Below are 25,748 nucleotides of genomic sequence, written 5' to 3'. Positions count from 1 at the left end.
TTCCAGTCTATTCCACGCAAAGCGGTCAGAAGAATCCTTTCATTTTTATTTTTGTTTGGGGATTTTTTTTTTTTAACTGGACCCATCCGTGACTGGGAAAATAACTATTTTCTTGGGGTGTGGGCAGACATCTAGTCTCAGATCATCTGGAATTACGTGTTGGTGTTGGTGGCCTTGGTGACCTTGTGCGTGTGGAAGCGCACAGAGTTGCACAGTGTCACCCACTGTGACAGTGTCACTGATCTGACATCCCAGAAGCAGGAGGACAGGGGCACATGCATGTTTTAGGGGTGTTTCTCAAACCAGCTGTACTTTCAGATGGAGGGGAGGTGGTCTTGGTAGGTGACAGTGGTCTTCTGCATCCTCATCTTGGTCACTACATCAGACAGAATCTGCTCTCCAATGGACACGTGACCAGGAAAGGGGCATTTCTTGTCAACATAGGTGCTCTCAGTGGCCTCCTTGTGAGTCCTGAAGCCCAGACCCATGTGGTTGAAGTATCGCAGAACTTCCTCACCAGTTTCTCCAAGTGGGCCCCTCTTATTCTGAAAGATGGTCAGCTGCTTTTGGTAGGCATGCGCGGTCTGCATAGCCATCATCTCCCCAGCTGCGTGAAAAAAGAAGAATCCTGTTAAATGTCAGGTCATATGATGCCCCTGTGCAAACCTTCCCTGGGCATCACATGTCCTACAGAATGTCATCTGGGTCACAGCCATCACTCTGCATTAGTGAGTTCTTGCTTCCACTCAGCACTTACGTCATCCTCTACCTGTCTCTATCATCCAGCCCAACATCCACCATCTTGTTCCTACTCTCAAGATACTTTCCCACCCTGGACCTCTATGCCTGCTGTTCCCTCTGCCCAGAATGGTCTTCCTCCACAAGTTGCCAGGACTTGTTTCCTCATCTCATTCAGGTTTCTCCCGAACGTCACTTCTGGGAAGCCTTCCCTGTCTTACCCCCACCTAAAGCAGCAACCCACCCCCTTCCATCACTCTCCCAACCCTTTCCCCTGCCTTGCTTTTCTTTAGAACACTATCACCTTCTCAGAGTCTATTATACATTTCTTTGTTAATTGTCTGCTTCCCCTCTAGAATCTAGGTTCCTAACTGCAGGCTCCCTGTCTGTCTTGGTCAGCTCATTATTAAATGAACTGAATAAACGGAAGTTTTAATGAGAAGTCTCTAGGACAGAAAGCCATTTTCTTTTATTCAATACATTATTTTAGTATGAATACATTTCATTTTAGGATTAAAAAAAACACATCCATGCAATGATACCCATGTCACCACATACCATTCACACCGTTTTATTAATGCAAAGAAAATCTAAAGGTAAGATATATTATTTATTTTAGGTAAGACATGAACACATGGTTATGCAGCTCTTTATCTCTATTGTCAACATATCTCGCCCTGTGTATGGACTTCCCACAGGCTGGTGGCAGTAGGTCTGCAAGTTCTGCTGTCCTCTGAGACAAGAGGAAAGGGAGGGTTGAGTGAAACGGGACGGCCCAAACCATGGCCAGCCTTGCAAGGCCCAGAGTAGCAAGAGAGATCAGCAAATCTGAGGCTGCGCTGGCTGTGTGCGAATCCCAGCTCCTCCACTCATGAGCCGCTGCCCGACCTTGTCAAATAACAACCTCTCCAGGCCTGGGTTCTCCATCTGTACAGCCAGAGCAAACAGAAGGTTGCTATACACTAAATGATTTTGCACAAGGCTAATTTAATCTTTCACGAAGGCCCTATTAAACTAATATTATAATTATATCCACTTTACTGATGAGAAAACTGAGGCTGGAGAGGTAAGCTGATTAGCCCAAGGCCACACAGCCAGTATGTTGCAAACACAGATCTTGTGACATTAATTGGCAGTCCCATCCTGGCTCCTAGCCCCCATGCCACAGAGTGAATGCGAAGATGAAATGAGATCTCTAGGGCATGCAAAGCACGGTACCTGAAGCCTGGCAAGGGCCATGTTTAGCAATTAGTACTTCTGACTTCCCTGATCCAACTGGAAGCTAGCCTGATAGCTGAGTCTGGTCCCTTCTCCCATTGGGAAGTCTAGGGGTACTTATTTATGCACCAGGAGGACAGGCATCTTGGCCTCTGCTAATTCTCTCAGCTTGGGGACCAGTCCTCCCAACTGCCCACAGGAGACAGGGTCTCTCTTCAGGCAGAAAGTAACTGTCCAGTCTGTTGCTCTGAGATGTCGAGGTGTCGGTGGTGACAGCCCTTTCTCTTTCTGAGGGGCCCAGCAGGTCCCTGTCTGGCACCCCACCAGCCTGCCACCCCCTGCTGGGCTGGCTTCTGTCTGACCTGTCAGTGGTCTCTCTAAAAAGGAGGTTGATGGGGGGCAGAGGGGAGGGGCCAGGAACAGCAGGCAGAGGGTAAGCATTTGGGGTTATTGGTGGCTGAGATCAGAGACCCTTGCTCTCTCTTGCCAGTAGTTTTTGTAACAGAACAGCAGGGAGACAGCAGCAGCCAGGATAGAAATCCCCCAGGTATAAAAAACATGGCCCTAGCTAACAAGGGTGACGCTGTGTCAGAGAGGCCTGTCAGGGAATGTCCAAGGTGGGCAAACTCTCATCGAGTGGGTTCATTGTTCCTAGAGACTCTGTCTGGGTTGAGGAGAGGCAACAGAGGGAGGGGGAAGGGTGCGGGAAGAAGAAAGAGAGAGAGAGGCTGAGAGAAAGAGCAACTAGAGAATGAAGATGTTTTGTGAAACCTTAGCCTTTCCTTCCCCACATCCTGTATATGGCCAGTCACAGGATACCTGCATATGGCCTGACTACTCACAGCCTCCTGTGAAGAACTGAGGATAGAAGCCAAACGTAGGCTTTGTTGCTGGACAGCCAAATGGTGCCTCCCTCCTCCCTTACTTACTAGCTGTGTGATTGTGTCCAAGTCTCTTAACCTCTCTGAGCCTCAGTTTCTTCCTCTGCAAACCGGAGATTATAGATGGCCCCTCCAAGCATCCGTGTGAGCATACATAATGAGGGCTGGATAAAGGGGCAAGGTGCAGGCGGCAGAAGCACAGACGAGCTTCAGGGCTGGCAGAGGACTAGCCCTATAGCGGTCCACCTGTCCCAAGTGGGAGCTGGGGAGAGCACCGGCTAAAACAGTCTGCATCCCAACTTTTCAAAAAATAAATCTCCCTCCAATATTATTTAAATTGCTCCTCTTCTGTTTGACATGGTCCTGCCTTAGGTAAAAGAGCTCAGTGCAGGCATTACTATGTCATGGTGGCGGGCACCGTGGCTCCTGTGTGCCATCTGGAATGTTCTACTCTACCCGCCCTCACAGGGCAGCTTCATGTAGGATTTGGCTTCAGAGTGCAACAAACTGGGTCAAAAGACAGCCCCAACATGGAGAAGCTGTGTGGTCTTAGGCAAGTTATTTACTGTCCTTCTAAAGCTCCAGCTCCTCAACTATAAACAATGGTGCTAAGGATCCCTAGAGTTCTGGTGATTTAACGAAGGGATGCAAGTAAAGCACTTAGCACGGTGACTGAAACCTAGTAGCTTTTCCTCAGTGCTTGCCCTTAGTTCTGATTAGACATGGTTGCCATTAATGCTTCATCATCCTACTGACTCCCAGGATGTGTCCCCCTCACATAGGGTCTCTATGCTGAAATACACTGGCTTTGGGAGGCACTGGGAGGCCAAGGGCAGGGGCTCTGAGCTTATGTGCTAGTAGGGATGATGTAGTTTGTGTTGTATTTAATCACCCCACAGCGTGCATTTTATGAGATCAATCAAGCATGGGGTCTATTACGCAGATGAAGGTGTGGCTGGTGCTTCCAAGGATAGCGCTCCCAAGCCTAGAGCCCTGTTCTCATGAAGTGCTTCCCAACTTGTATTGCACTAGACTGTTGTGGGGAGAAGTTCTGCGACAAAAGAGGTCTGTGGTCAGGAAATGCGTGTGCTCCATTGCAACATTAAAGATTCATAATGCATATTCACCCATTAAAGGCTCTGAGAAGTCCTGCTGCAGAGAAACTAGTTTAACCGTTTAACCAACATCTCTCAAGTTGTTTTTGACCACAGATCCTCCAGTGCCACCTCCACTTCTATGTTTCAGGGAACCCATGTTAACATCCCCAAGGAGACATAGTTCGGGAAACCTCCTTTAGTCTCTCCGAGTCAGATGTACCACTATGGATATTTGAGGGATGTTTTCAATAATTCAGAACAGGGGTCCTTGAGGTTTAGTAGGCAAAATAATCACCTGGGAATCTTCTTTAAAATACACACTCTCAGGGCACTGGAGTGGCTCAATCAGTTAAGCATCCAACTCTTACTAGTTTGGCTCAGGTCATGATATCAGGGTCCTGGGACTAAACCCCATGTCGGCAACTCCATGCTCAGCGGGGAATCTGTTAGAGATTTTCTCTCTCCTTCTCCCTCTGCCCCTCCCCTGCAACTGCACTCATGTACGTGTGCTATGTCTCTCTTTGTAAATAAATCCTTTTAAAAAATGCACATTCTCAGTTTTCACACTGAGAAATTCAGTAGGCCTGGGTGACAGCAAGAATCAGCATTTCAAAATCACTAAGGTGGTTCCAGGGCAGGAGATCAGGGAGCAGACCTTGACCAACAGCTATTTAGCATCTGACTTCTGGAAATACAGTGCGCAGAACAGCAATATCAGCATCACCTAGAAACTTGTAAGACATGCAGAGCACAGTAAGACCAGAGAATTAGAATCTATATTTTAACAAGGTCCTATATTTAACAAGGTTGCTGGTTGTATTTTAAGAAGCATTGGTTTTAAAGGTTTTTATTGATAGTATTTGTTCTGGGTTTTTCCATTTGTTTAGTTTAATAAACTCAAAAAAAATGGATACACACTGCAAGCTTATTGTCATAAAATTCTTACCAATCCCCACCCCCACCCCCCTAGTAAGGGGTTGACCAGATGCTCCAGTAGCTTCAAAGTAAGCCAAAGTCTTATTAAGAAGTGTTCTCACCTAGATTACATCCCTGTCTTCAGTAACAGTCCCTGGGTTTTCCTAAGCAGCCTTTGCTTTCTTTCCCACATCCATCCTGAAGAGTAGGAAACCCAGAAAAAGCAGCTCTCAGTGGGGGCTCCACTGTCAGCTCTCTGGTCAGACATGATTGATCTTCCATTGCTAAGTCATAAGAAAAGCCAAAGGGGCTTCAGAGCAAGGAGCTCTGGCCTTGGAATTCAGAGACTGTCAAAAAAGAGTTGGCACGAAGCAAGAGGGAAGCTTCCAACAGGTCTTCCAGATGGAGCGCAAATACAATTTCACTTCTTGCAATATTTAAGAATGACAGTTGCTGTGGTCTGGAGGGAGGGGACGCCTGCATACTGATGGTCCATCAGGCAGCAAGGGTATTAATGGCAGGTGAAACCTTCCAAATGAGCACCCTGTCAGCCAATCTATTGCTTTAAAAGGTTGGCAATGCAGGAGCCTAACAGAGGCAATGAAGAACTAATCTCATATTGCCAGGTTAAATCAAGTCAGCCTTGCCTGCTCCTTTCACTTTTTAGTTACATCAAGCCAGAATACTTTCAATTATCCCTCCCTTCCAACTTGTCAGCAGGCATTGGGTAAAATGCAAATGGAGCAGTGCCTTCCCTGGTGGAGAGCAGAAAATATGAAGATGAGCCTCCATTGGTTGAGCTCCTACTGTGTATTCAGTGCCATACCCTCACCATCTCATTTCAAAGGCACCATCTTATAGGATCTCCATGCTCTTTTGTGAAGTAGATGTTATTGGGTCCATTCTATTGCTGAGAAAACTGAGTCCCAGAAAGCCAGTCACTTGCCAAGTTTACATAGCTGATGAATGATAGAACAGGTTTTAACCATTCTGACTCTGACACCCATATTATTTTGCCATACGTATAACTGAGCCAAGAATCCAGGGCTACTCTGGGTGAGTCCTTGAGCTTTGGAGTGCCCCCTCTCCTTAAAATTTTCTAAGTGCTCCCCCGGTGGCAGGTACTGGCCAGGTCAGCAACACTATCTGGGAGGACCACGCCAGCCCAGACTAGGACCCACCTGAGCCCTGGTCCCTACTTCTCCCTTTCAGGGTGTTCTCTGACCCTCTACCATCCTTTAACCCCATACCCATGCATGTAAGGGTGATCAGATTTTGAGAGAGGTTGGGGGATTTGCATTTATGAGGTATCTCAGGGCCCAATGCCCAACCTTAATTCCAGTAGATGTATTGGCAAGTAGATTGTTCCTGTTGGCTGGAAGAGTAATTTTGCAAGCTCTTGTGACATCAGAATGAAAATGGTGCTGATATGTCAATTCAGGTAACTCAATTTGTTTAGATAGACAGGGGCCTGGAAAAAATGATTTACTAGGCACCCCATACACTTTAGACATGGTCCTGAAGGAGCTCACCTTAAGAAATCAATTAATCAATCAATCAACCAACCTCAAGGCAAAAAGAATCCTAGGGTTGCCATATTTCTCTTTATTCGAGAACCTCTTTATGTGACTGGCCACTCAGGTGCCTTGGGCCTATGCTAGCTACCCCCCACCACTCCTTTATTTCCATCACAAAGAGCAAACGGAGCAGGCTTCTTCTTGCCCCAACTTGTTGCCTCCCCGCTTTTCTCCACTCTGTTAATTTTCTACTTCGCCATCATTAACTGATCTCAAGAAGGTCCCTAGGATTATTGGGTCCACCACCTGGATCCCCTCTATTTTCCTTGGGGAAATGAGAACTTGCCAAGTACCTCACTCTGTATGCTAAACGCACCTATATGATGCCAAGAAGAAAAGAAGCAGAAAAGATTCAGAAGCCTGTACTAGGTTACCAGGTGCTCACAGCTGTTTCTCTACCTAGTGTGGATTATCTCAGTCCTCTCATTGCTTCTGTGAGGTATCTGCATCACCCCTACTCTGCAAATAAGGAAGACAGAATAGAAAGAGCTTGGTATCTTGGGCTAAAGTCAGTCTGTTAGCAAGTACATGAATTGCATAATCTTAAACACACACCTTGATGTGTGTTGTAGCCAGGTGAATAAGATGAAGATCTAGAACATTCCCAGCACCCAGAAAGTTTCCCACCAGTACCTCCCCATTAAGGTAACTACAATTTCTAACTTTTTACCATAACTGGTTAACTTTGCCTGTTCTTGGACATCCTGTAAATGGAACCATGTGTACTCTTCCTAGTTTTAACCAGCCTCTTGTCCAGATGAATAGGGAAGGTAGATTTGGTGGTTGGTGATACCTCTCATCAGACCACAGTCTGGAAAGATTGGAACTCGTTTTTAAAATCTGAGATGCTGCCCAGCTCCCAGTCAGGTCCTACGTGCAGACACCAGCAGAGCCATCCGTGGCACCTGAAGTGAATTGTTGGAGTTGATATGTGCCACCCTGTCACAAAATGAAACTAAGAAAAGTACATTTAGATGTTTTCCTGAAGCCTTTAATACCCAAGAAAGCTGGAGAGTTCAGGCAGGTTATAAAGGGAATCACTTGCATACCAAGCAACAGGGAATAAAAGGCACCAAAACTGAACAAAATGCTTCCATCCGGATTCTCCATAAGCTGCCCAGTCTACAAAGATCAAAGAGGAAAATAAATGAAATGAATGAAATGAACACCCTCTCATTCCTAGAGACCTCCCTTCTCTGTAAGAGTTATGTGTGGACTCAGGCAGCCTTTCCTAAACAGAAAAGACATGCGTGTCTCAGCCAAGTCTGAAACACCCAGTCCCCTCTGGGGCTCTCTGCAGCCTCTCTACTGATCAGTGGCCCCCTCCCCACTGAGCAGAGCTTCACTGGTATGTGTTCAGCGAAGGCTTTGAGGTTCTATCTTTTGCCAATTCAGGAACTCCTTTAAAAATCCGACCGCGCGAACTAGGCAGGGGCTGAAAACAGCTGGCACAAACCTGTAACCAGCCCAGAAGGCAAGTGCCACCTTGTGCCAATGGTAAACAGCTGAATGGGGGTTTGAATCTCACAGGTAAATAGTGTGGTCCTCCGCAGCCCGCATCGCAGGGAATGAATTCCCAGGCATCTTGTTTCTCCTGTTGATTTCTTTCTAGAAACTTGTTTCAACCAGCCTGATTCTTTCCCAGCTGTGGATATAGGCAGACCTGCATGAGTTATTAAATCACACAGCCACCCCTGCCTCCCCTGCTGGTGGGTGTCCACTGCCCTGTCTTCAGATTCCCTCTGGGAAAGAAATGTCTCCTCTTTCTGATAATGAAGAAGACGGAGAGGGTAATGATCTCACTGGTTACCTTTTCCTACTTTTTATCCAGAGCTGCTTCTTAGCCACTTGGATAACTTACTTAGCTTCTCTGAGCCTCAGTTTCCAACTCTGTAGAGTGGGTGATGGCATGATAATGGGCATAACACATAGTTAACCGAGTGTTCACTGGACCAGGCACTGTTCCTAGCGCTGTATATGTAGTAACTGCTTTAGTCCTCCAAACAGCACTTTCTAACATCATCATCAATCAAAAAACATTTCCTCACGTTTTGTACGTGAGGAAACTGAGATACAGAGGAGTAAATTGCCCAGGGTCAGCAGATGGGTAGCACCTGATCTGAGATTCAAACCCAAAACCCCTGATCCGGACTGCAAGGCTGAAAGGTTATGGTCTGTTCTGCGGGGTTGCCATGAGGACTGAAATCAAGAATATGTCTAAGTCTTGTTCAGTCCGTAGCATTTATTATTCCTGCCAATTAACTTAACACTATGTGGAAACATTACATTCTTGCCCGAGATTCAACCTACCCATAGCACACAGCGGGGAATGACTCCAGTAGGGGATATTAATTTCACTAATATCCATGTCCAATTTTTTTTAAAGATTTTTTTTATTTATTTATTTTGAGAGAGAGAGAGAGAGAGTGAGGGAGAGCATGAGAGGGGAGGTCAGAGGGAGAAGCAGACTCCCCATGGAGCTAGGAGCCCAGTGTGGGACTTGATCCCAGGACTCTGGGACCATGACCTGAGCTGAAGGCAGTCGCTTAACCAACTGAGCCACCCAGGCGCCCCATGTCCAATTTTTATAAACTGAAAAAGCTGAAAACTTTGCTGAGTTTTTGATTATATAATATCTAGGGTTCATTGAACACATACTATGCTAGACTGACATTAGATAGATAAGCAGATATCTCGATTCATTTGTTCTCCATCACAGAACCCTATGACATATGCACTCTTTTAACTCAGTTTTAAAAGCAAAGAAGTTGAGGGTCATCAAGGATGGTTATCTTTCTAAGTTTGCATAGCCAAGGACCAGAGGACATGAGCCTCAAACCCAATCTATTCGATTCCAGAGGCCGGGCTCTTGCCTCGGACACCGTGTAGGCTCTTTGCCTAAAATTTTACCGTAGGAATTCTAATTCAAAGGATTCAATTCAGCATTACCCTGATTTCTGCCTCATGTTGCTAGACCTGTCACAGAAGATTCTCTCTGATTTCCTTTATCAAAAGCAATAAAAAGAGTATCTCGCATATTGTTCCCAGAAAGTTTTGCCACATCCCTATTTCTCTGAAATGGCCATTACAATTAACGTATGACACATGCGTGTGGCACGCAGCCAGGGCTGTGGTTTAGCCTGCCTTCTGACAGCATCTGGATAATTCTCCACAGCTGCATCTCACGGATTGAACCACGTGAGGGCACGTGAACCAAAGGCGCCTCACCGCTGTGGGAAGGCCTGGGTCAGTTTCCCCAAATGCTGAGTCAGGATCGGGTCCTGCTGGAGGACTCTTCACACCTCCCTCCCACCCTCCCTGGGAAAAAGCCCACCAGGCAAACAAGGAGGTGGGTAAATAAAGGAAGAAACCGTCCAGTGTCGCGCGAGGACTATGCTGCTCTCGCACCCCTGTTGAATAGAGACGCCGACAGCCTCTCAGATCCTGAACTGGCAATTCAGAACAGTTTGATTGCCTGCTTGATTGTTTGCGAGATAACTGCAAGATTGTCAGTGACAGGGTAATTTACTGAAGATTGCCATGTCAGACTCCACGCGAGGGGCTTGCTGGCATAAAGATGCAGCTCTCGTGACTGACAGGCCACTGGGAGGTTGGAGTGCCAATTTAAAGTTCACGGTGTCGTCGGAAAGCGTTCAGCACCAGCAGCCCATAATCACGCAACGTGATGAGGTCATTACAGGCGTAACGTGTGCTCACGCTTAATAACCGGTAGAACCCCAAATGCGCCATCTCCGGAGCAGGTAAATGTAAATGTGTGGGAGGAAATCATTTCTATCCTTTCCCCCCACCCCCATTTTTTTAGCATTTGCCATCTGCTATTGCTGATGTGTTTATAGGACATCTCCTGCCAGATGGGCCTTTAAGTAAAAATCCTAGAATCGACAGAAGAGTGGAGAAACTGGAGGTCCACACTTTCGAAGAAGTCACAAGTCCAGGACGAGTAGCAGACGAGCAGGGGTTGGGGAGGAGAGTGTTGAGTGTTTAAAAGGAAAACGGTCCCAAGTTCCTATTTGAGCCCAAAGAGGTTCTCAAGCTGGTTATATGGAGGGGGTGGTAAATCGGGTGAGGAGGGGTAGGGGACATTCCCAGCTTCAGGAGGGAAAGCCCACCAGAGAGAGATGGAACTTCTAATGGGAAGAGGCCAGCGGCCTTAGAGAAATCTGTAGTGCTAACAGCAATGTGTCTCTTCTCACCTGAGAAGTTTCTGCATCTGCTGAAAGGAGCACCGCCAACAGAGCGCAGCGGGATGATTTTAAATCCAAAGCAGGCCTTCTACCGTGGATCCCGTCTGTCTGGTGAAGACGGTCCTCGGAAGGAGATGTTAAAGGCAGCATGCTATGTGGAGGTTTTTTCTTGTCTTTTTCTTATTCTGCGAAGGGCTCTGGGATCCACTCTACAATCTGAACACAGATCTGAGACCGTGCCCCAGCATCATCCCACTGCCGACATACAATTCTCTGGCCTTGTTTCTTGGGTCTGAGATTTGTGGGCCTCTGGGGAGAACCCGATTCACCCAGCCCATCAGGCAGAGGTGTTCAGAGCCCTGACTTGGAAAGTCTCTAAATTTAAAGTGTGTGTGCCTGCTCACCCTCCTGTGTCTGCGTTTCTAGGAAATTCTGTAAATCTAAATGCGTTACGAGGCACAGAAGCAACATTTGCCCATGTGGAAAATGAGAGGCTAGTTTTAGTAATTTAAAGCCAAGCAAAACGCACAACCTCCTAATTTGTTTGTTTGCTAAAAAGAAAGTAATGCATTAAAATAATTGTACATTAATTGCTAAATTACAGTGGAACTTTGGTGAAATTACATATTTCAATTTCATTAGCAGAACCAAACGAAAAGAGTAATGCCAAAAAATTACATTGTAGTAAATTTAAAACACGCAGGCAGGCCTCTGATTCAGTACTCCAGGACACATGTTTGTCAAGCCACAGCCCAGGGTTTGAGTACATGTTCCTACGATGTTAATTATGGCCCCAAAGTACCTTGCTATCAATTCTGGGAGATGCAAGCAAATTATTCTCCAAGACTTTCTCTCTACTGTGTGTTCAGTCAGTGCCCAGCAGAGTGAATAAGTGTTGGCCAATAAATCCGTTCTAATAGGGAATTCCAAGGAGCAAAGACTGCCCGAAACATTCCATGCTCAGCCTTAACGCACAGACAAAGAAGGGGAAACATTCATTTATTCATTCAACAAACGTTTGTTGAGTACCCAGTTCTGTGGTTGGCACTGAGTAAGATGTGAATATAGAAATGAATAAGACACTGTTATTCTCTTCAAAGAGCTCATTTTCCAGACAGGAAGGTAAGCACACTGAGATAACCCTAGCACGAGGAAGTTGGCATTCTCAAGGGTTTCTGTAACTTACTGTGCATTAAAATCAACTGAGAAGCCTGTATAAAAGGCAGGTGCCAGGACCTGCTTCTGGAGACTCTCTCTGGGAAGCTCTGGGGTAAACCCTTGATTCTCCCCATGGGATTTTGTTGTGGAACCATTCTCTGGCAAGCTCAAATTCAGGGATACACAGAGCAGGGATACCCTAACCTAGCCAGAGACATCACCAGGAAGGCTTCCTGGAAGGGGTGGCCATACCTAGTCTGGGTCTTAGAGGATGAATCATATCTGTTTCTCCCCCACTGTACAGTCAGCTCCTTCAGAACACCATCATTCTTCATCCTTTGTCCCATGTTTCATTTCCAGGACAGGGATGGCACTCAAATATTTGTTGTGTTATAGATGAATGATAGGAATTGTAGAAGAAAGACCGGAAAGGGATGGAGGGGCAGAGATCTGGGCAAGTAAAGAAGGATGTTCAAAGTGCTACAGATGTGCAGCAAGGTAGCACCAGAAGCGATTAGGTGAACCGATAGCTTAATTTCCAGGCACTCCAACTAAAGCCATTTCTCTGCATTTCCCAGAAAATGTAGAACTACCCCCACCCAGCTGTCAAACTGGTCAGCACTACACTCCCTGTCTGAGAGGGAGCAGGCATAGAACATTTTCACATTCAAGCAAGACTTTGGATGATTGGTACGCGCATTAGCAAAGGCCCCCAAGAACCAGCTATGGATAATTTTTTGTGCTGTGCTGTTCAAAAGCAAAATGCTTGTTTTTGTTTCCAACCACTCAAATAATACTTGCCCATGACCGAAAAAGTAGAAATCCTAGAAAAGTCTAATACAGAGAGACACACACTCATCTACCGTCTGGGGATAATCATTCATCCACCTCTCGGTCTTCGCTTTGCTCTGCATATGTGCTGGAATTAAACTAGGCCCATTGTGTGACTTCTGCCATTTCAAGCCCTTGGGAAGGGCTGACGCTCTTCCTGACAAAGGTGCGAGCATCTCTCCGCAGCGTTTTACCATGAAATGCCCTGACCGTGGCCTTGCCTCTGTTCTTCCAGATGGCCTGGTGGATTGCCTGGACCCTGACTGCTGCCTGCAGTCGGCCTGTCAGAACAGCCTGCTCTGCCGAGGGTCCCGGGACCCCCTGGACATCATTCAGCAGAGCCAGACAGACTCGCCTGCCGTGAAGTCCTTCTATGACCGCATCAAGCTCTTGGCAGGCAAAGACAGCACCCACATCATCCCTGGAGACAACCCCTTCAACAGCAGGTGGGCACCCTCCGTCCATACAGGCTGCCAAGGTGGCTGGGCTCCTTCCTGGCAGAGCAGGAGGAAGGAAGTGCTCCTGGTTTTTCTGTGGGTCCCGTTGGCCTAGAAACTACCCCATGAGGGCAACTCCTCTCTCTGGTCACAGAGGGCCCTTTCCTGTCTGTGGAAGTTGGCCACCTTCACCCCAGAAGCTGCTGGAGACATCTGTGGATGGTCTGGTTTTGAGATCATTTTTCTGATCTGTTATTTTATTATATCATTGCTATTATTTTATCTCTCTTTATAAAATACCTCTGATAGTACCTTTTGTCTGATCACCACTGAAATACTTCATTCAATAGAGTATTTTTGAAAGTAGTTATTAGCTGAATAGCATTAATTAGAATTTATTGAGTGCCTCTCATAAGCCAGAGACTTTATGTGGACTGTTTCCCATCCTCCCAGCAACCCTATCAATTATACCTGCTATTGACCTGCTTTGGGCAAGATGTCATGCTGGGGCATTTTACCTTTCTTTCCAAAATGATGGGGTTTCTCTTGAATTTACTTTTGCTCTCAGTAGCTAATTTGAAGCAGTTCTGGGGAAAATTCTGGGTTTCTTTTACAGTCAGCTTGGCCCCTCCCTTCCAAGTTAGAACTGTACCCCTGGAGAGGAGAATGAGGGAAGAGTTGGCTTTGAGGCGTCCCGTCCGCTCCTAGGCACTGTTCATGATTCTGAGGGTGAGAGGAAGGACAGAGAGGCAAGGATCTTCTTATGGCCTGCCTGCATATCACAGATCTCTCTCTTGGTGGGTCTGGGTCCAGATGTCAACAGTGTCTGCAGATGTGAGGTCTTCTTGGGGTTGTCTGTCTCATTTCGGTGTTCCTTCCCACGGGGAAAGAAGACTTGCTGGCTGGGTCCTCTTTCACAAAACCTCTAGGAAACTTGAAGTTGAACGGGGTGCTCCTGGCCTCCTCAGCCCTCTTACCATCCTCCTCGTGCCATCCTTCTCTTATATCTCTTATCCTCACTCAGTTCTGGGAAGGCCCAGAAGCAACTCAGGAAGTATGCTGCTCAAGCCGGCTTCCAGCCAGTAATGGAAATACCAGACTTCACCCCCCACGGGAGCCCCTAGCTTTTTAAATGATTCTCTTGGTGCCCCTCCCAGTAGACCTTGGGGAGGAAACAGCATCAGGCCATGACTTAGACTCTGCTCCTCCCCCTTGGGACAGTCTGGTGAAGGTGGGATGGGGAGGTGGCAGGTAATGGTACAGCTGATTAATTCCACAGCCCCTAGGAACTCTCTGGGAAGCTGTGCAGCCCCAGTTCCTGACAGCGGTTTGTATATGAGAGCTCTTAACATGGTCACTTTGGGCCAGCAACTTGAGCCTCTCACCTGTTGTTGCTTTCCGAAAAGAAAAAATAATCTCAGCCATCTTCTATTTCAGCCCTGACACCCCCTAGCCTGTGCCACCTTAGGCAAGTTATTTAACCTCATAAACTTCATTTTCTTGATTGATAAAATTAGAATATTATAGGATATACTTGTACAGTTGTATTATTTAATACAAGAACCCCTCAAAAATAGAAGAAACCACAAATCTTTGATCACAGAAGCATTTGCTTGCTAGAATCCTAGTTCTGGGACAGGGATTCTACAGGTATGTTTCCCTTTAATTATGAACATAATTCCCGTTGCCAATGAGACACGAGTGGCCCTAGCACAAGGCTGGAAGCATTCCAGTAGGGCTTGCATGCAATTTGCTCGTACAGTAAATGCAACTCAAAGGTCCCTGCTCTGTTCAGCTTCCTGTTAACATTTCATTTTTCCCACCCTAAATCCAGTCATTTCCTGATACTCTCCTTTTTGTCCCTTAAAATTCAGTCTTCTCCTCCTTATCCAAGTTTCCATTTCCAGAAGGCACCTTGAGCTACAGCCAAGATTCAGGAGAGGAGACAGGGACTCCAGAATATCTGGTGGACTAGACCAGCCCCAGAGATCTGGGAGGAAGAGACTTGCTTTAGAGAAAGCGTCTCTGGAGCTTTGAAAGTCGCAGTAGATACCACCACCCACGTGAGCCCACATTCCAACACACTGATGTAGATACATAATTCAGAAGTACAAAATGTTACTCCAAGACAGGTTGAAGTTCACCAAGCATGAGAATTTTAGGGCATTATCCTCTGAGAGAAAAATGAAGGAGAAAGTGAGGAGTAAAAAAGAAGTTAATTCAAGACTTCTAAGAAGGCATTTCCCCGAGATAATGGCATACAAAAATCACTAAAATGCCTTGACTCCACCACTATAATTTATAGAGCAGATCTCACTATCTAGATAATGTGATAATTGTTACACATCAATAATCATAAATAGAAATGAACAGATAGCATGTCTTAGCTGAGTCTTTTCTGTGAATTGTCTTCCTAGAAACGATATGAAGCCAGCAACAATGAAGAATTAGGAAAATAGAGGGTAGGAAGCCTAGGCAACCAGGCCTCTTTTAATCCTGGGACGCTGTACAAAATCTCATGCTATAGGAATGATTTAAAAGAAATAACAGTGGTATAAAAAAGGAGGGGAGAAAAAAAAAACCCATTGAGGGACATACTCCCAATTTTGTTTTCTCATCACAAATGCTTTGTACCTTGTGGTCATCAACACACATCGATTTTAAAATAGTGTCTCGGAAGGCATGAAAGAAATCTTAGTCTGCACTAAGATAAGGAAATGGAATTGAACAAAAGAATTATTTTCATAATTTAGTTTTCCACTTTCAAAAGACTCTAGCATTATAGTTGGAACTAGCTAAAAATGGGATGCATTTGTTAGGCTGACGGTAGCAGACAATTAGAGCTGTCAGTGGAACAGTCTAAGCCCTCCCGAGATCATCAAAGGGTGGGAGTTGAACAGTTGGGGGTATTGCTAATAAAAAGAGGGTGCCTGGAGATAGCACCCCTCCAGTTCTGGGGTCATCTGAGATGGCAGAAGTAAGTGCATTCCAAAAACCAAGCAGACTTGGACAAGATTCTGGCAAAGAACAGGTCAGTTTGATTACCTAGCCAAGAAATTGGGACTCTGTCCAGGAACCTGGAAACCTGAGTACCTCTCTGCCTCTGCCAAATGCCCAGTGGCTTGAAGGTTCACAAAAGCAGCTGTAGACCTGCTTGGTGGGCCGGGGGCTAAATGCAAAAATGGAAGTTCTCATTAGCCCATTTCTGTGAAATCAGAAAATTTAGGTAAGAGGAGGCATGTGCCTTCTCCCCCTGTGGTGTTTGAGAAGACTCTCGTGCTATCTCTGTTGCTTTATGGGATTTTGCAGAAGTTGTTCATTGGATACTGGCATCCTCAAGAAAGTTCTAGTTACTATGATCTGGAGAGAGGAGAGCTTTTGCTGACAGTGGAAAATTTGTGTGGGATTTCAACCCCTGCCCCATCAAATAGCAGGAATTTTATACAAAGAGAAAGAGAGTACGTGGAATCCAGAATCCAAGATAGAATCCAGAAAAATATATCTCCCATATTCTCTTTTCCTCAGGCTCTCATGGATTGAGAGAAATTTTGCTCTTAGAGGGCAACAAAACACAATGTATGTAGATGTCCCAGCTTCATTTAAAAAAAAAGAAAAGAAAGAAAAACCTCTGTGTGCTTCCCTCTCTTCCCTCTGACATCCCAGCCTGGAGGGAAAGAGTAACATTGCCTTTCTCCAAAGCCGAAAAAGGAAATGAGTAGCCAGATGGGGAAGCTCTCACCGGAGTATAATACTCTCTGTGCCAGACTAAGGCACAAGCATGAGTTATGAGGGGCAGCCTGAAGCTCAGGCCAAACAAAAGCCAAATGATGTCAGGAAATGGAGCAAGGCCAAGGGTAGAGGGACTGTGCACAGGAGACCCCTTTGCCCATCTTAGTGAGTGGGAAGGCTCACTTTCATTCCAACATGTCACCAGTTCTGCTCCTCAAGGAAAGCAAGCATTAAGACCTCCCCATGAGGTGTGATCATGTGACTCCAGAAATAAATGTTGAAAGCCTAGTGACCAAAGGAGGATGGATGGGGACAGCAGCAACATGGAAAGAGAACTTGACACGCCCCCTGGTCTCCTTATTCTCCTCTGTGTGGCTCAAGTCTTGGGTTTCTTTTTCTCTCAGCTTGGTTTCTCTCATACGAGGACAAGTGGTAACTACAGATGGGACTCCTCTGGTTGGAGTGAACGTATCTTTTGTCAAATACCCAAAATACGGCTACACCATTACCCGCCAAGATGGCACGTAAGTATCTTCGTGAGCCCTACATACTCAGGGCTGAGGGGGCAGGCAAAGAGGCAGATGGGGCTACTGCCTTGGAACCACGTGGCTTCCCCTTGTGGACTGGGATGTCCATCAGGCCAGATCCCCAGTGAGGATCCCCCCCAAATATGTTTGTTGCTTTATGGCGTGGTATCCAAAATTAAAAACAGATAGAAGGGACGGGCTATCCAGGGCTGCCGATAACCATCATTCTCCTTTCTTCCATGTCAGATAAATGTTTTTCTGTGTCGGTGCATGTGTTGGAGCTGGAGCTGGGGGAGGGCCTATTCTAAAAAGAAAAAGGCAAAGCGGTGTTTGGAAACTCACTCCTATTTTAAATCAAAGGCAGTGCAGGGTGACAAGGATCCACATGACATAGTGTCCTGTGGTGAACCCCTTCTGCTCTCATCTGTGGCTTTAGGAGCTGTGTTGTTTTCGTGCCTGTTTTGAGGGGGGGGGGATGTAATCAGAGAAGTCTAATTAAATACATTTAGCCGTCACCCTGCTGCGTGAAGAAGGCAACCTTTTCCTATTATCTTCTGATTGGAAACATGCACCCGTGCAGCCCCCACCAAGATGAAAGCTATGTTATTTCCTTAATCCACTGGGCATGGAGTTGAAATTTAAAGAAGAAGAAGAAGAAAAGAAATCTATGGGATGAGGAAATCACCCACCCACCCTGAGATTAAAAAAAAAAAACCCACAAACTATTGCCTTGTATTCCAAATGAAAGTGAAAACAGTTACTGTAAATCTGATGTAAGACTTTTTTCTATAAAACAGGAGTCTGGAAAATCATGGATGTAGCATGTGGGTAAGAACTACAGCCTTGCCTTTTCTTGCCTTGAAGAGTCTGGGCTTACTCTCTAATGTCCTAAGGTAGCCTTGCAAGTTGTTTCCAAATTGACAAGACCATTAACCCTATCCTCATATTCCCACCTCTGAAACTCCAAGAAGACATCTGATGATTTCCACCAAAATCTCAATATTCACAAAGCTTTTGATAGCTCCCTCATGCATTTTTTTTTTTAAGATTTATTTATTTATTTTAGTGGGAGGGAGAGAGAGTTGGATGGGGGGAGGGGCAGGGGAAGAAGGGAGAAAGAATCCCAGGCAGACTCCCTACTGAGCATGGAGCCTGACATGGGGCTTGATCCCAGGGCCCTGAGATCACGACCTGAGCTGAAACCAAGAGTTGGATGCTTAACCAAGTACACCACCCTGGTGCCCCCTCACTCATACACTTCTGCAGCCAAATCTAATTGTTTCAACGCACTAGGACTGACTGTGATGTGTAGTGTGCAGAACTACCCCAGGTCTTGTTCATTCTTAGAAGCCAGTGTTCTTACCCTGCAAAGTCCGATGGCAATGCAGAGGACATTTCTAAGTCCTTGGCCTGCTGCCTGCCCCTACCTTATGCTGCCCCATCCCTCTCAGCTGCTTCCTGACTAATTACAGCCCAAACCCACTTCCCATATCATCTATCTGAACCTCCAGGACTGGTGATTCTTCAGCCTGTTCAGCTTGCAAAGCCCTGGAAATAACAGGATGTATTTGTGAAGGCTCTGAGGAATCACACAATCTGTTGTGTAGTAATGTGTGCCACAGACATCGATGATTTGGTTCTATCATATCAAGACATTTGACTCTCTCCTTTGTCCTGTACAGCACCATCCCCAGTGTGCACACCCAAAAATAAATAGACAAACAAATATTCTATGCTCGGATATTTACCTTAGTATTCCTGTGCTCCTCACCCATGCGTTTTATGTCTATTAAAAAACACCAAAAGTGGGGCGCCTGGGTGACTCAGTGGGTTAAGCCTCTGCCTTCAGCTCAGGTCGTGATCTTGGGGTCCTGGGATCAAGCCCTGCATCAGGCTCTCTGCTCGGTGGGGAGCCTGCTCCCCCCACCCACGCCTGCCTCTCTGCCTACTTGTGATCTCTCTGTCAAATAAATAAATAAATTTTTAAAAAACACCAAAAGTAAACAAGCAAAAACAGAAGCGAACAACTAAAATTAAACAAATGAACAAACCCACCAAAAGTATTACCCAAAATGGGTGAAGCCAGCGGACCTGTATATTTTCACTGTTTTTATTATGATCCAGGAAGTCCGTTAATTGCTGGGAATTCTGAAGTGAGCAAGAAAGCCCCACCATCCTTCATCCTTGAAGAGTTGAGATCCTGGTGGAGGAAAAAAAAACTTAAAACTGAGAGACTTCTCTCCATCAACCTCCTTCTTTTCTGTTAATTGGGAAAGAACTACATTTGTTTTACTTTACTAGGAATATACCTTTGTCCAGCTCTTGAGGAACAAACCGGAATAAGGTTTAAGAACAATTATCAAAAATATCAGAAACGAGGCAAGTTGGATGAAGGGTTCAAAAGGTATAAACTCCCAGCTAGAAAATAAATAAATCCTGGAGATGTCATATTCAGCATGGGGACTATAGTTAATAACACTGTATGCATATTAAAAGTTGCTAAGAGAATAAATCTTAAAGGTTTGCATCACAAAAAAATTTGTAACTATGCATAGATAGATGTTAACTGGACTTTTTGTAGCCATCATTTTGTAATATATGCAACATATCAAATCATCATGTTATACTACACCTGAAACTAACGTCATATGTCAGTTGTCTCTCAAACAGTAAGGCTCTGTGAACCAAATATATATTTCATAATAGTCCAGGTAGATGAGAAGCTTTCATGAGGCCCTCCCATGACTTAGCAGTGATCATTTTAACTCCACTATTTATTGAACACTTGTGTTAGCCCAGCACAGTGCTAAGCGCTTTACATCAGGGGCGGAGGAACCTTTTCTGTAAAGGGCCAGATAGTAAATATTTTAGACTTTGCATGCCATATGGTTTTTGTTACAACTACTCAGCTCTGCCTTTGTAGCACGAAATCAGCTGGAGAGGATAAGTAAACCAATCGGCGTGGCTGTACTCCAATAAAAGTTCTGTTTGCCAAAACAGGTGGCAGGTTGGATTTAGCTCGGGGGTGCCTCGTGTGCTGACCCGTGCTCCACGCTCCTCGCATGTCATTCTCTCAGCCCTACTGGGAAGTTGGTATAATTTTTCCCAATTCACAGATGCAGAAATGAGCTCAGAGAGGGTTGGTAAGGTGGCCACAGTTGCACAACTAGTAAGTGGCAGAGATTGGGTTCTAACTCGGCCCATCTGCCTCCAAAGCCCACGTTCCTCTCCTGCGTGCTCTTATCCCTCCCACTGCCCTCAGGGCCGGAGTTCAGAGCCCCCGCCTCGTCTGAAGGTAAATGCGGCCCACTCAGTTGAGCCCACTTCCCCCCTGTCCAGGTTTGACCTGATCGCCAATGGGGGTGCCTCCTTGACCCTGCACTTCGAGCGAGCCCCGTTCATGAGCCAGGAGCGCACTGTGTGGCTGCCATGGAATAGCTTTTATGCCATGGACACCCTGGTCATGAAGACCGAGGAGAACTCCATCCCCAGCTGTGACCTCAGTGGCTTTGTCCGACCAGATCCTATCATCATCTCCTCCCCGCTGTCCACCTTCTTCAGTGCTTCCCCAGGGCAGAATCCCATCGTGCCGGAGACCCAGGTAGGAATGGCGGGTACCAGGGTCGGACTCTTCCATACTGCCCCCCCCAAGACCAGTTGGCCAGCTTCCCCTCAACTCATCTCACTCTCTAGGTGGGCCAGAGACTAATACTACGGGGGAGGGACAAAAAAAAAAAAAAAATAGGAACACAATAGGATTCATGGTCACTGGAGAGAAAACTGAATCTCTCCTGGATATTCCAGATGTTTTCAGATAGTCGTTCAAGGCTTCGGCAGTCACTGGAGCTGTTAATAAAATAAAAACAATATACATATGTGGAACCCACCTGCAAATTGCTTTTTATTCCTGTTAGTCACAGAGATACATGATAAGAGGCACTTTAATGATCTACATCAGTGTTAGGACAGAGGGCATATTACATTATTGCCTCCCTGTTGCTTTATGCCAATTGTCACTGGAAGTTGCAGGTTCATATAATTACAGACTCTTGTGGCCTCCTTACATGCAGCTAGCAATAAAGCCTGCTGTTCTTATTTACATCTTCTGCCAACAGTGTGGTTTTTAAAAAGAAACACAACAGTGACCAGGAATAATTATTAATCCAAAAATCATAACCTCAGCCCCTTCACTCCATGGTGTAAGATAAAGTTTGGATGTTTTTGTTTTTTTCTCTCTCTCAGTCGTGGGAAGTGGTTCTTGCCCCCCACGTAAGGCATGACGCTTGGGTGAGCAGAGCAACAGACAGGCAACCTCAGGTTTGCAAGCGGCCCACTTGCCCGGAACTCATTGTTTGCAGTATCTCCTCCCCAGGTTCTTCATGAAGAAATTGAGCTCCCTGGTTCCAATGTGAAGCTTCGCTACCTGAGCTCCAGGACCGCGGGCTATAAGTCTCTGTTGAAGATCACCATGACCCAGTCCACGGTGCCCCTGAACCTTATCAAAGTTCACCTGATGGTAGCTGTAGAGGGCCACCTCTTCCAGAAGTCATTCCAGGCCTCTCCCAACCTGGCCTACACCTTCATCTGGGATAAGACAGATGCCTACAGCCAAAGGGTATATGGACTCTCTGATGCTGTTGGTATGTTTTGGTTTCAACTCCTTATTGACTCTTGGGTTTAGTCATGCATTAATTTGATCTATATCCGGTTCCTACCAGGAGTTCTACTGGCACTATCCTAGTTGAGAGGAATGCAGTAATCAGTGAGGAAGACAAGAGTCCTATTTCGTGGACCTTCTGAACTACTGGGGGATCAACATAATAACCACAGACGGGACAAGAAAATATTAAGCAGTGATACGTGCTAATATTGAAGTAAAAATAAGTGATATTTGCTGGGAGGCAAGAGTAACTGTGGGGGGGGGGGGCATTCAGGGAAGTCTCCTCGGCAGGTGACACTTCAGCAGGGGCTTGAATGACAAGAAGCAGCCATGTGAAAATCAGGGATGGAGCATTCTTTTTCTGGGGAAAAAGGGCAAAAAGAGCAAGGTGTGTTTGAAGGACAAAGAGAAGGCCATTGTGGGTGGAATGTATGGACAGGAGAACATTCACAATAGGGAAAAGAGGGGGAACAGGGCTAGATCATGTTCCAGAGAGCACTTGCAGATGGCTCAGAATGCACCACGAGAATCAGAAAACAGAGCTGGAGGGGATGTGAAAGCCACATGCTGTGTTTCAGCCTGTGCCTTTGAGGGAATTGCACGACGACCCACTGATGAAAGACCACCATAAGAAAAGAGTCTGTTGGTTTTCAGTCTCTGAAGACTTGTGAGCTGTGGATGAATACCAACCTACCCAGTATCTTTTCCTGGGTAAAAGAAAGCTGTGTAGAATTACAAAAATTAGAATTTTTGTAGAAAGCTGTGTGGGATTAATTAAAATCCAGAATCCTATATTTTCTTCACCACTAGGCTTGCAATTTCCAAGAATTATAATAAGTTACCGAAATAAGAAGCCAGCAAACTTGGAAATTCTGTCATCGGCAGCCAGTATTTATGAGACACTCCCTTTGTGCAGAGCACGCGCTAAATCCTTTATCTCCGGTAACCTCTCAATACCCTTATCAAGGAGGCACTCTCCTTACCCCATTGTGCCAATAAGACAGGACGGAGAGGGTGAAGGAGTTGCCTAAATCCTCATACCTAGCAGGTTACACATGCTCAGGAGATGGCTCTAGTGGTCTGGTTCATGGGCAAGTTCAAGTACTTCTTAATAAAGATGGTAATACGTGACTGAAGTAACTAGTGCCACTTAATATAAAGTGAGCAGTCAAATACTATACCAGTCTTTACCAATATCAAAATAATACCCAACATCAAAAAGCAGTTGAAATATTACAGTGCATCCCCATGCATCTAGCTTCTGGCATTATCAAGTCATGATGGATACTGGTTTTTCCATTCTTTCATCCACCTCCCTCCCTGCTCCTGATATTTTTCTGAGTCTCAGATATCGCATCATTTTATCCATAATATTTCACCATGTATCTCTAAAAAACTCTTCAAAAACATGCCAACGGTTATCACAATTTTTAAAATACTTATTTCTTAATATCTTCAAATAGCCCATTATTCAATATTTTGTTTTTCTTATGAATATCATAAAATATTAGTGCTTTGTTTTAACCAGAATCCAAGTAAGACCCACCTTTTGCAATTTTGATTTCTCTTAAATTTTTTTAATCTATGCTTTTCCCTTTCATGTCCAGCTCCTTTTTTTTTTTAAGTTCTGTATTTTATTTTGCATCAACTGCATTGTTTGCTTGTAGAATTTCCTATAGTCTAGTTTGTTTTCTGATTGTGTCCCTGTGGCTGCTTAAAATATTGCTTTGTTCTAGATCTCTTGTAAACTGAGTGGAATCTTGAGGCTTTCTAAGGTTCAGATTTGAGGTGTTTTTTTTTTTTTTAGTCTAGATCAACTTTTTTTTTTTTTATTGAGGCATGATTGATATTCAACATTACATTAGTTTCAGGTATAAACCTTTCCATATTTACAGATATTGTGCAGTGATCACAGCAAGTCTCTTAACATCCATCACACAATAGTTATAAATATTTTTTCTTGTGATAAGAACTCAAGACCTACCACTTAGCAACTTACAATATGCAATACAGTATCATTAACTATAGTTGCTATGCCATACATTGTATTCCCAAGACTTGTTTATTTAATAACTGGAAGTTTTTACCTTTAACTCCCTTCACCCACTTCTGTCACCTCCCACACCCTGCCTCTGGCAACAAGCCAATCTGTCTCTGTATCTGTTTTATTTTTTTAAAGATTCTACCTAGAAGTGAAATCATTCGGTAGTTTTCTTTCTCTAACTTATTCACTTAACATAATGCCTTCAAGGTCCATCCATGTTGTTGCCAATGGCAAAATTTCAGATTTTTTTATGGCTGAATAATATTACATACACACACACACACACACACACACACACACACACACAACACACACACACACAACTTCCTTATCCATTCAGCCATTAATGGACAATTAGATTGTTTCCATATCTTGGCCTTGTAAGTGATGCTGCAATGAACATGGGGCACAGGTGCTTTTTGAGTTTGCATTTTCATTTTCTTTGGACGGATACCTAAAGTGGAATTTCTGGGTCATATGGTAATTCTATTTGTATTTTTTTTTGAGGAACTGCATCAATTTACATTCTCACCAACAGTGCATGAGGCTTCCCTTTAGTCCACATCTCTTCCAGTACTTGTAATTTCGTGTCTTTTGATAGTAGCGATTCTAACAGGTGTGAAGTGGTAACTCGTTGTGGTTTTGATTTGCCTTTTCCTGATGATGAGTGATGTTGAGCATCTTTTTATGAAGCTGTTGGCCTTCTGTATGTCTTCTTTGGGAAAGTGTCTATTCAGATAGTCTGCCTATTTTTTACTTGGGTCGTTTGCCTTTTCATACCAAGTTATACGAGTTCTTTATATGTTTTAGATATTAACCCCTTATCAGATACAGGATTTGCAACTATTTTTCCCCATTCAGTAGGTTGCCTTTTCATTTTGTTGATGGTTTCCTTTGTTGCACAGAAGATTTTTAGCTTGATACAGTCCCACTTACTTATTTTTGCTTTTGGTGTCAAATCAAAAATTATCTCTAAGACCAACGTCAAGATGTCAAGACCAGCTATGTTTTCTTCTAGGAGTTTTATGGTTTCAGATCTTCCATTCAAGTCTTTAATCCATTTTGCATTAATTTTTGTGTATGGTGTAGAATAGTGGTCCAGTTTCATTCTTTTTCATGTGGCTGTCCAGTTTTCCCAACACCATTTATTAAGGGGACTATCTTTTCCTCGTGGTATATTCTTGCCTCCTTTGTTATAAATTAATTGACCATATATGTGTGGGTTTATTTCTGGACCATCTATTTCATTCTACTGATCTGTGTGTCTGTTTTTATGCCCATCCCATACTGTTTTGACTGCAATAGCTTTGTAATACAGTTTCAAATCAGGGTGTGTAATGCTTCTAGCTTTGTTCCTTCCCAAGATCACTTTGGCTACTTGGGGTCTTTTGCAGTTTCATACTCATTTTAAGATTGTTGTTCATTTTTGTGTTTCGGTGCTGTGCCATTGGAATTTTGTTAACGATCGCATTGAGTCCATAGATTGTTTTGGGTAGTGTGGACATCTTAATGATGGTAATCATTCTAATCCATGAACACAGAATATATTTCCATTTATTTGTGTCTTCTTCGATTTCTTCCATCAATGTCTTATAGTTTTCAGCATATAGGTCCTTCTCCTCTTTGGTTAAATTTATTCCCAGGTTTCTTATTTTCTGATTTTTTTATTAAGCAGGACAGCTGGATAGGTGGTACTATCGTCTTCCACCAGGAGGCATCTAAGGTCTTCTT

At 44.7% G+C, this 25,748-nt stretch overlaps 1 protein-coding gene and 1 pseudogene across 2 annotated transcripts in view; one reads left to right on the top strand and one right to left on the bottom strand.

Annotated features, from left to right (window-relative positions):
• LOC111140927 (teneurin transmembrane protein 2) overlaps positions 1-25,748 on the top strand; it is a 934,316-nt gene that overhangs the window by 834,793 nt on the left and 73,775 nt on the right. For both annotated transcript variants that reach the window (XM_022493193.1, XM_022493194.1), the window contains 4 exons: positions 12,856-13,066; positions 17,191-17,310; positions 20,653-20,914; positions 21,686-21,953. In XM_022493193.1, coding sequence (XP_022348901.1) covers positions 12,856-13,066; positions 17,191-17,310; positions 20,653-20,914; positions 21,686-21,953 — 861 coding nt within the window. The remainder of the gene's footprint in view (positions 1-12,855; positions 13,067-17,190; positions 17,311-20,652; positions 20,915-21,685; positions 21,954-25,748) is intronic.
• Positions 153-599, bottom strand: LOC111141038 (annotated as a pseudogene).

The sequence above is a fragment of the Enhydra lutris genome, unplaced genomic scaffold, assembly GCF_002288905.1.
Source record: "Enhydra lutris kenyoni isolate GAN:26980312 unplaced genomic scaffold, ASM228890v2 scaffoldscaffold5, whole genome shotgun sequence".
In the NCBI taxonomy this organism is placed as follows: domain Eukaryota; kingdom Metazoa; phylum Chordata; class Mammalia; order Carnivora; family Mustelidae; genus Enhydra; species Enhydra lutris.
Note: the sequence above shows the minus strand (reverse complement) of the source record. Positions and strands in the feature narration are given on the sequence as shown.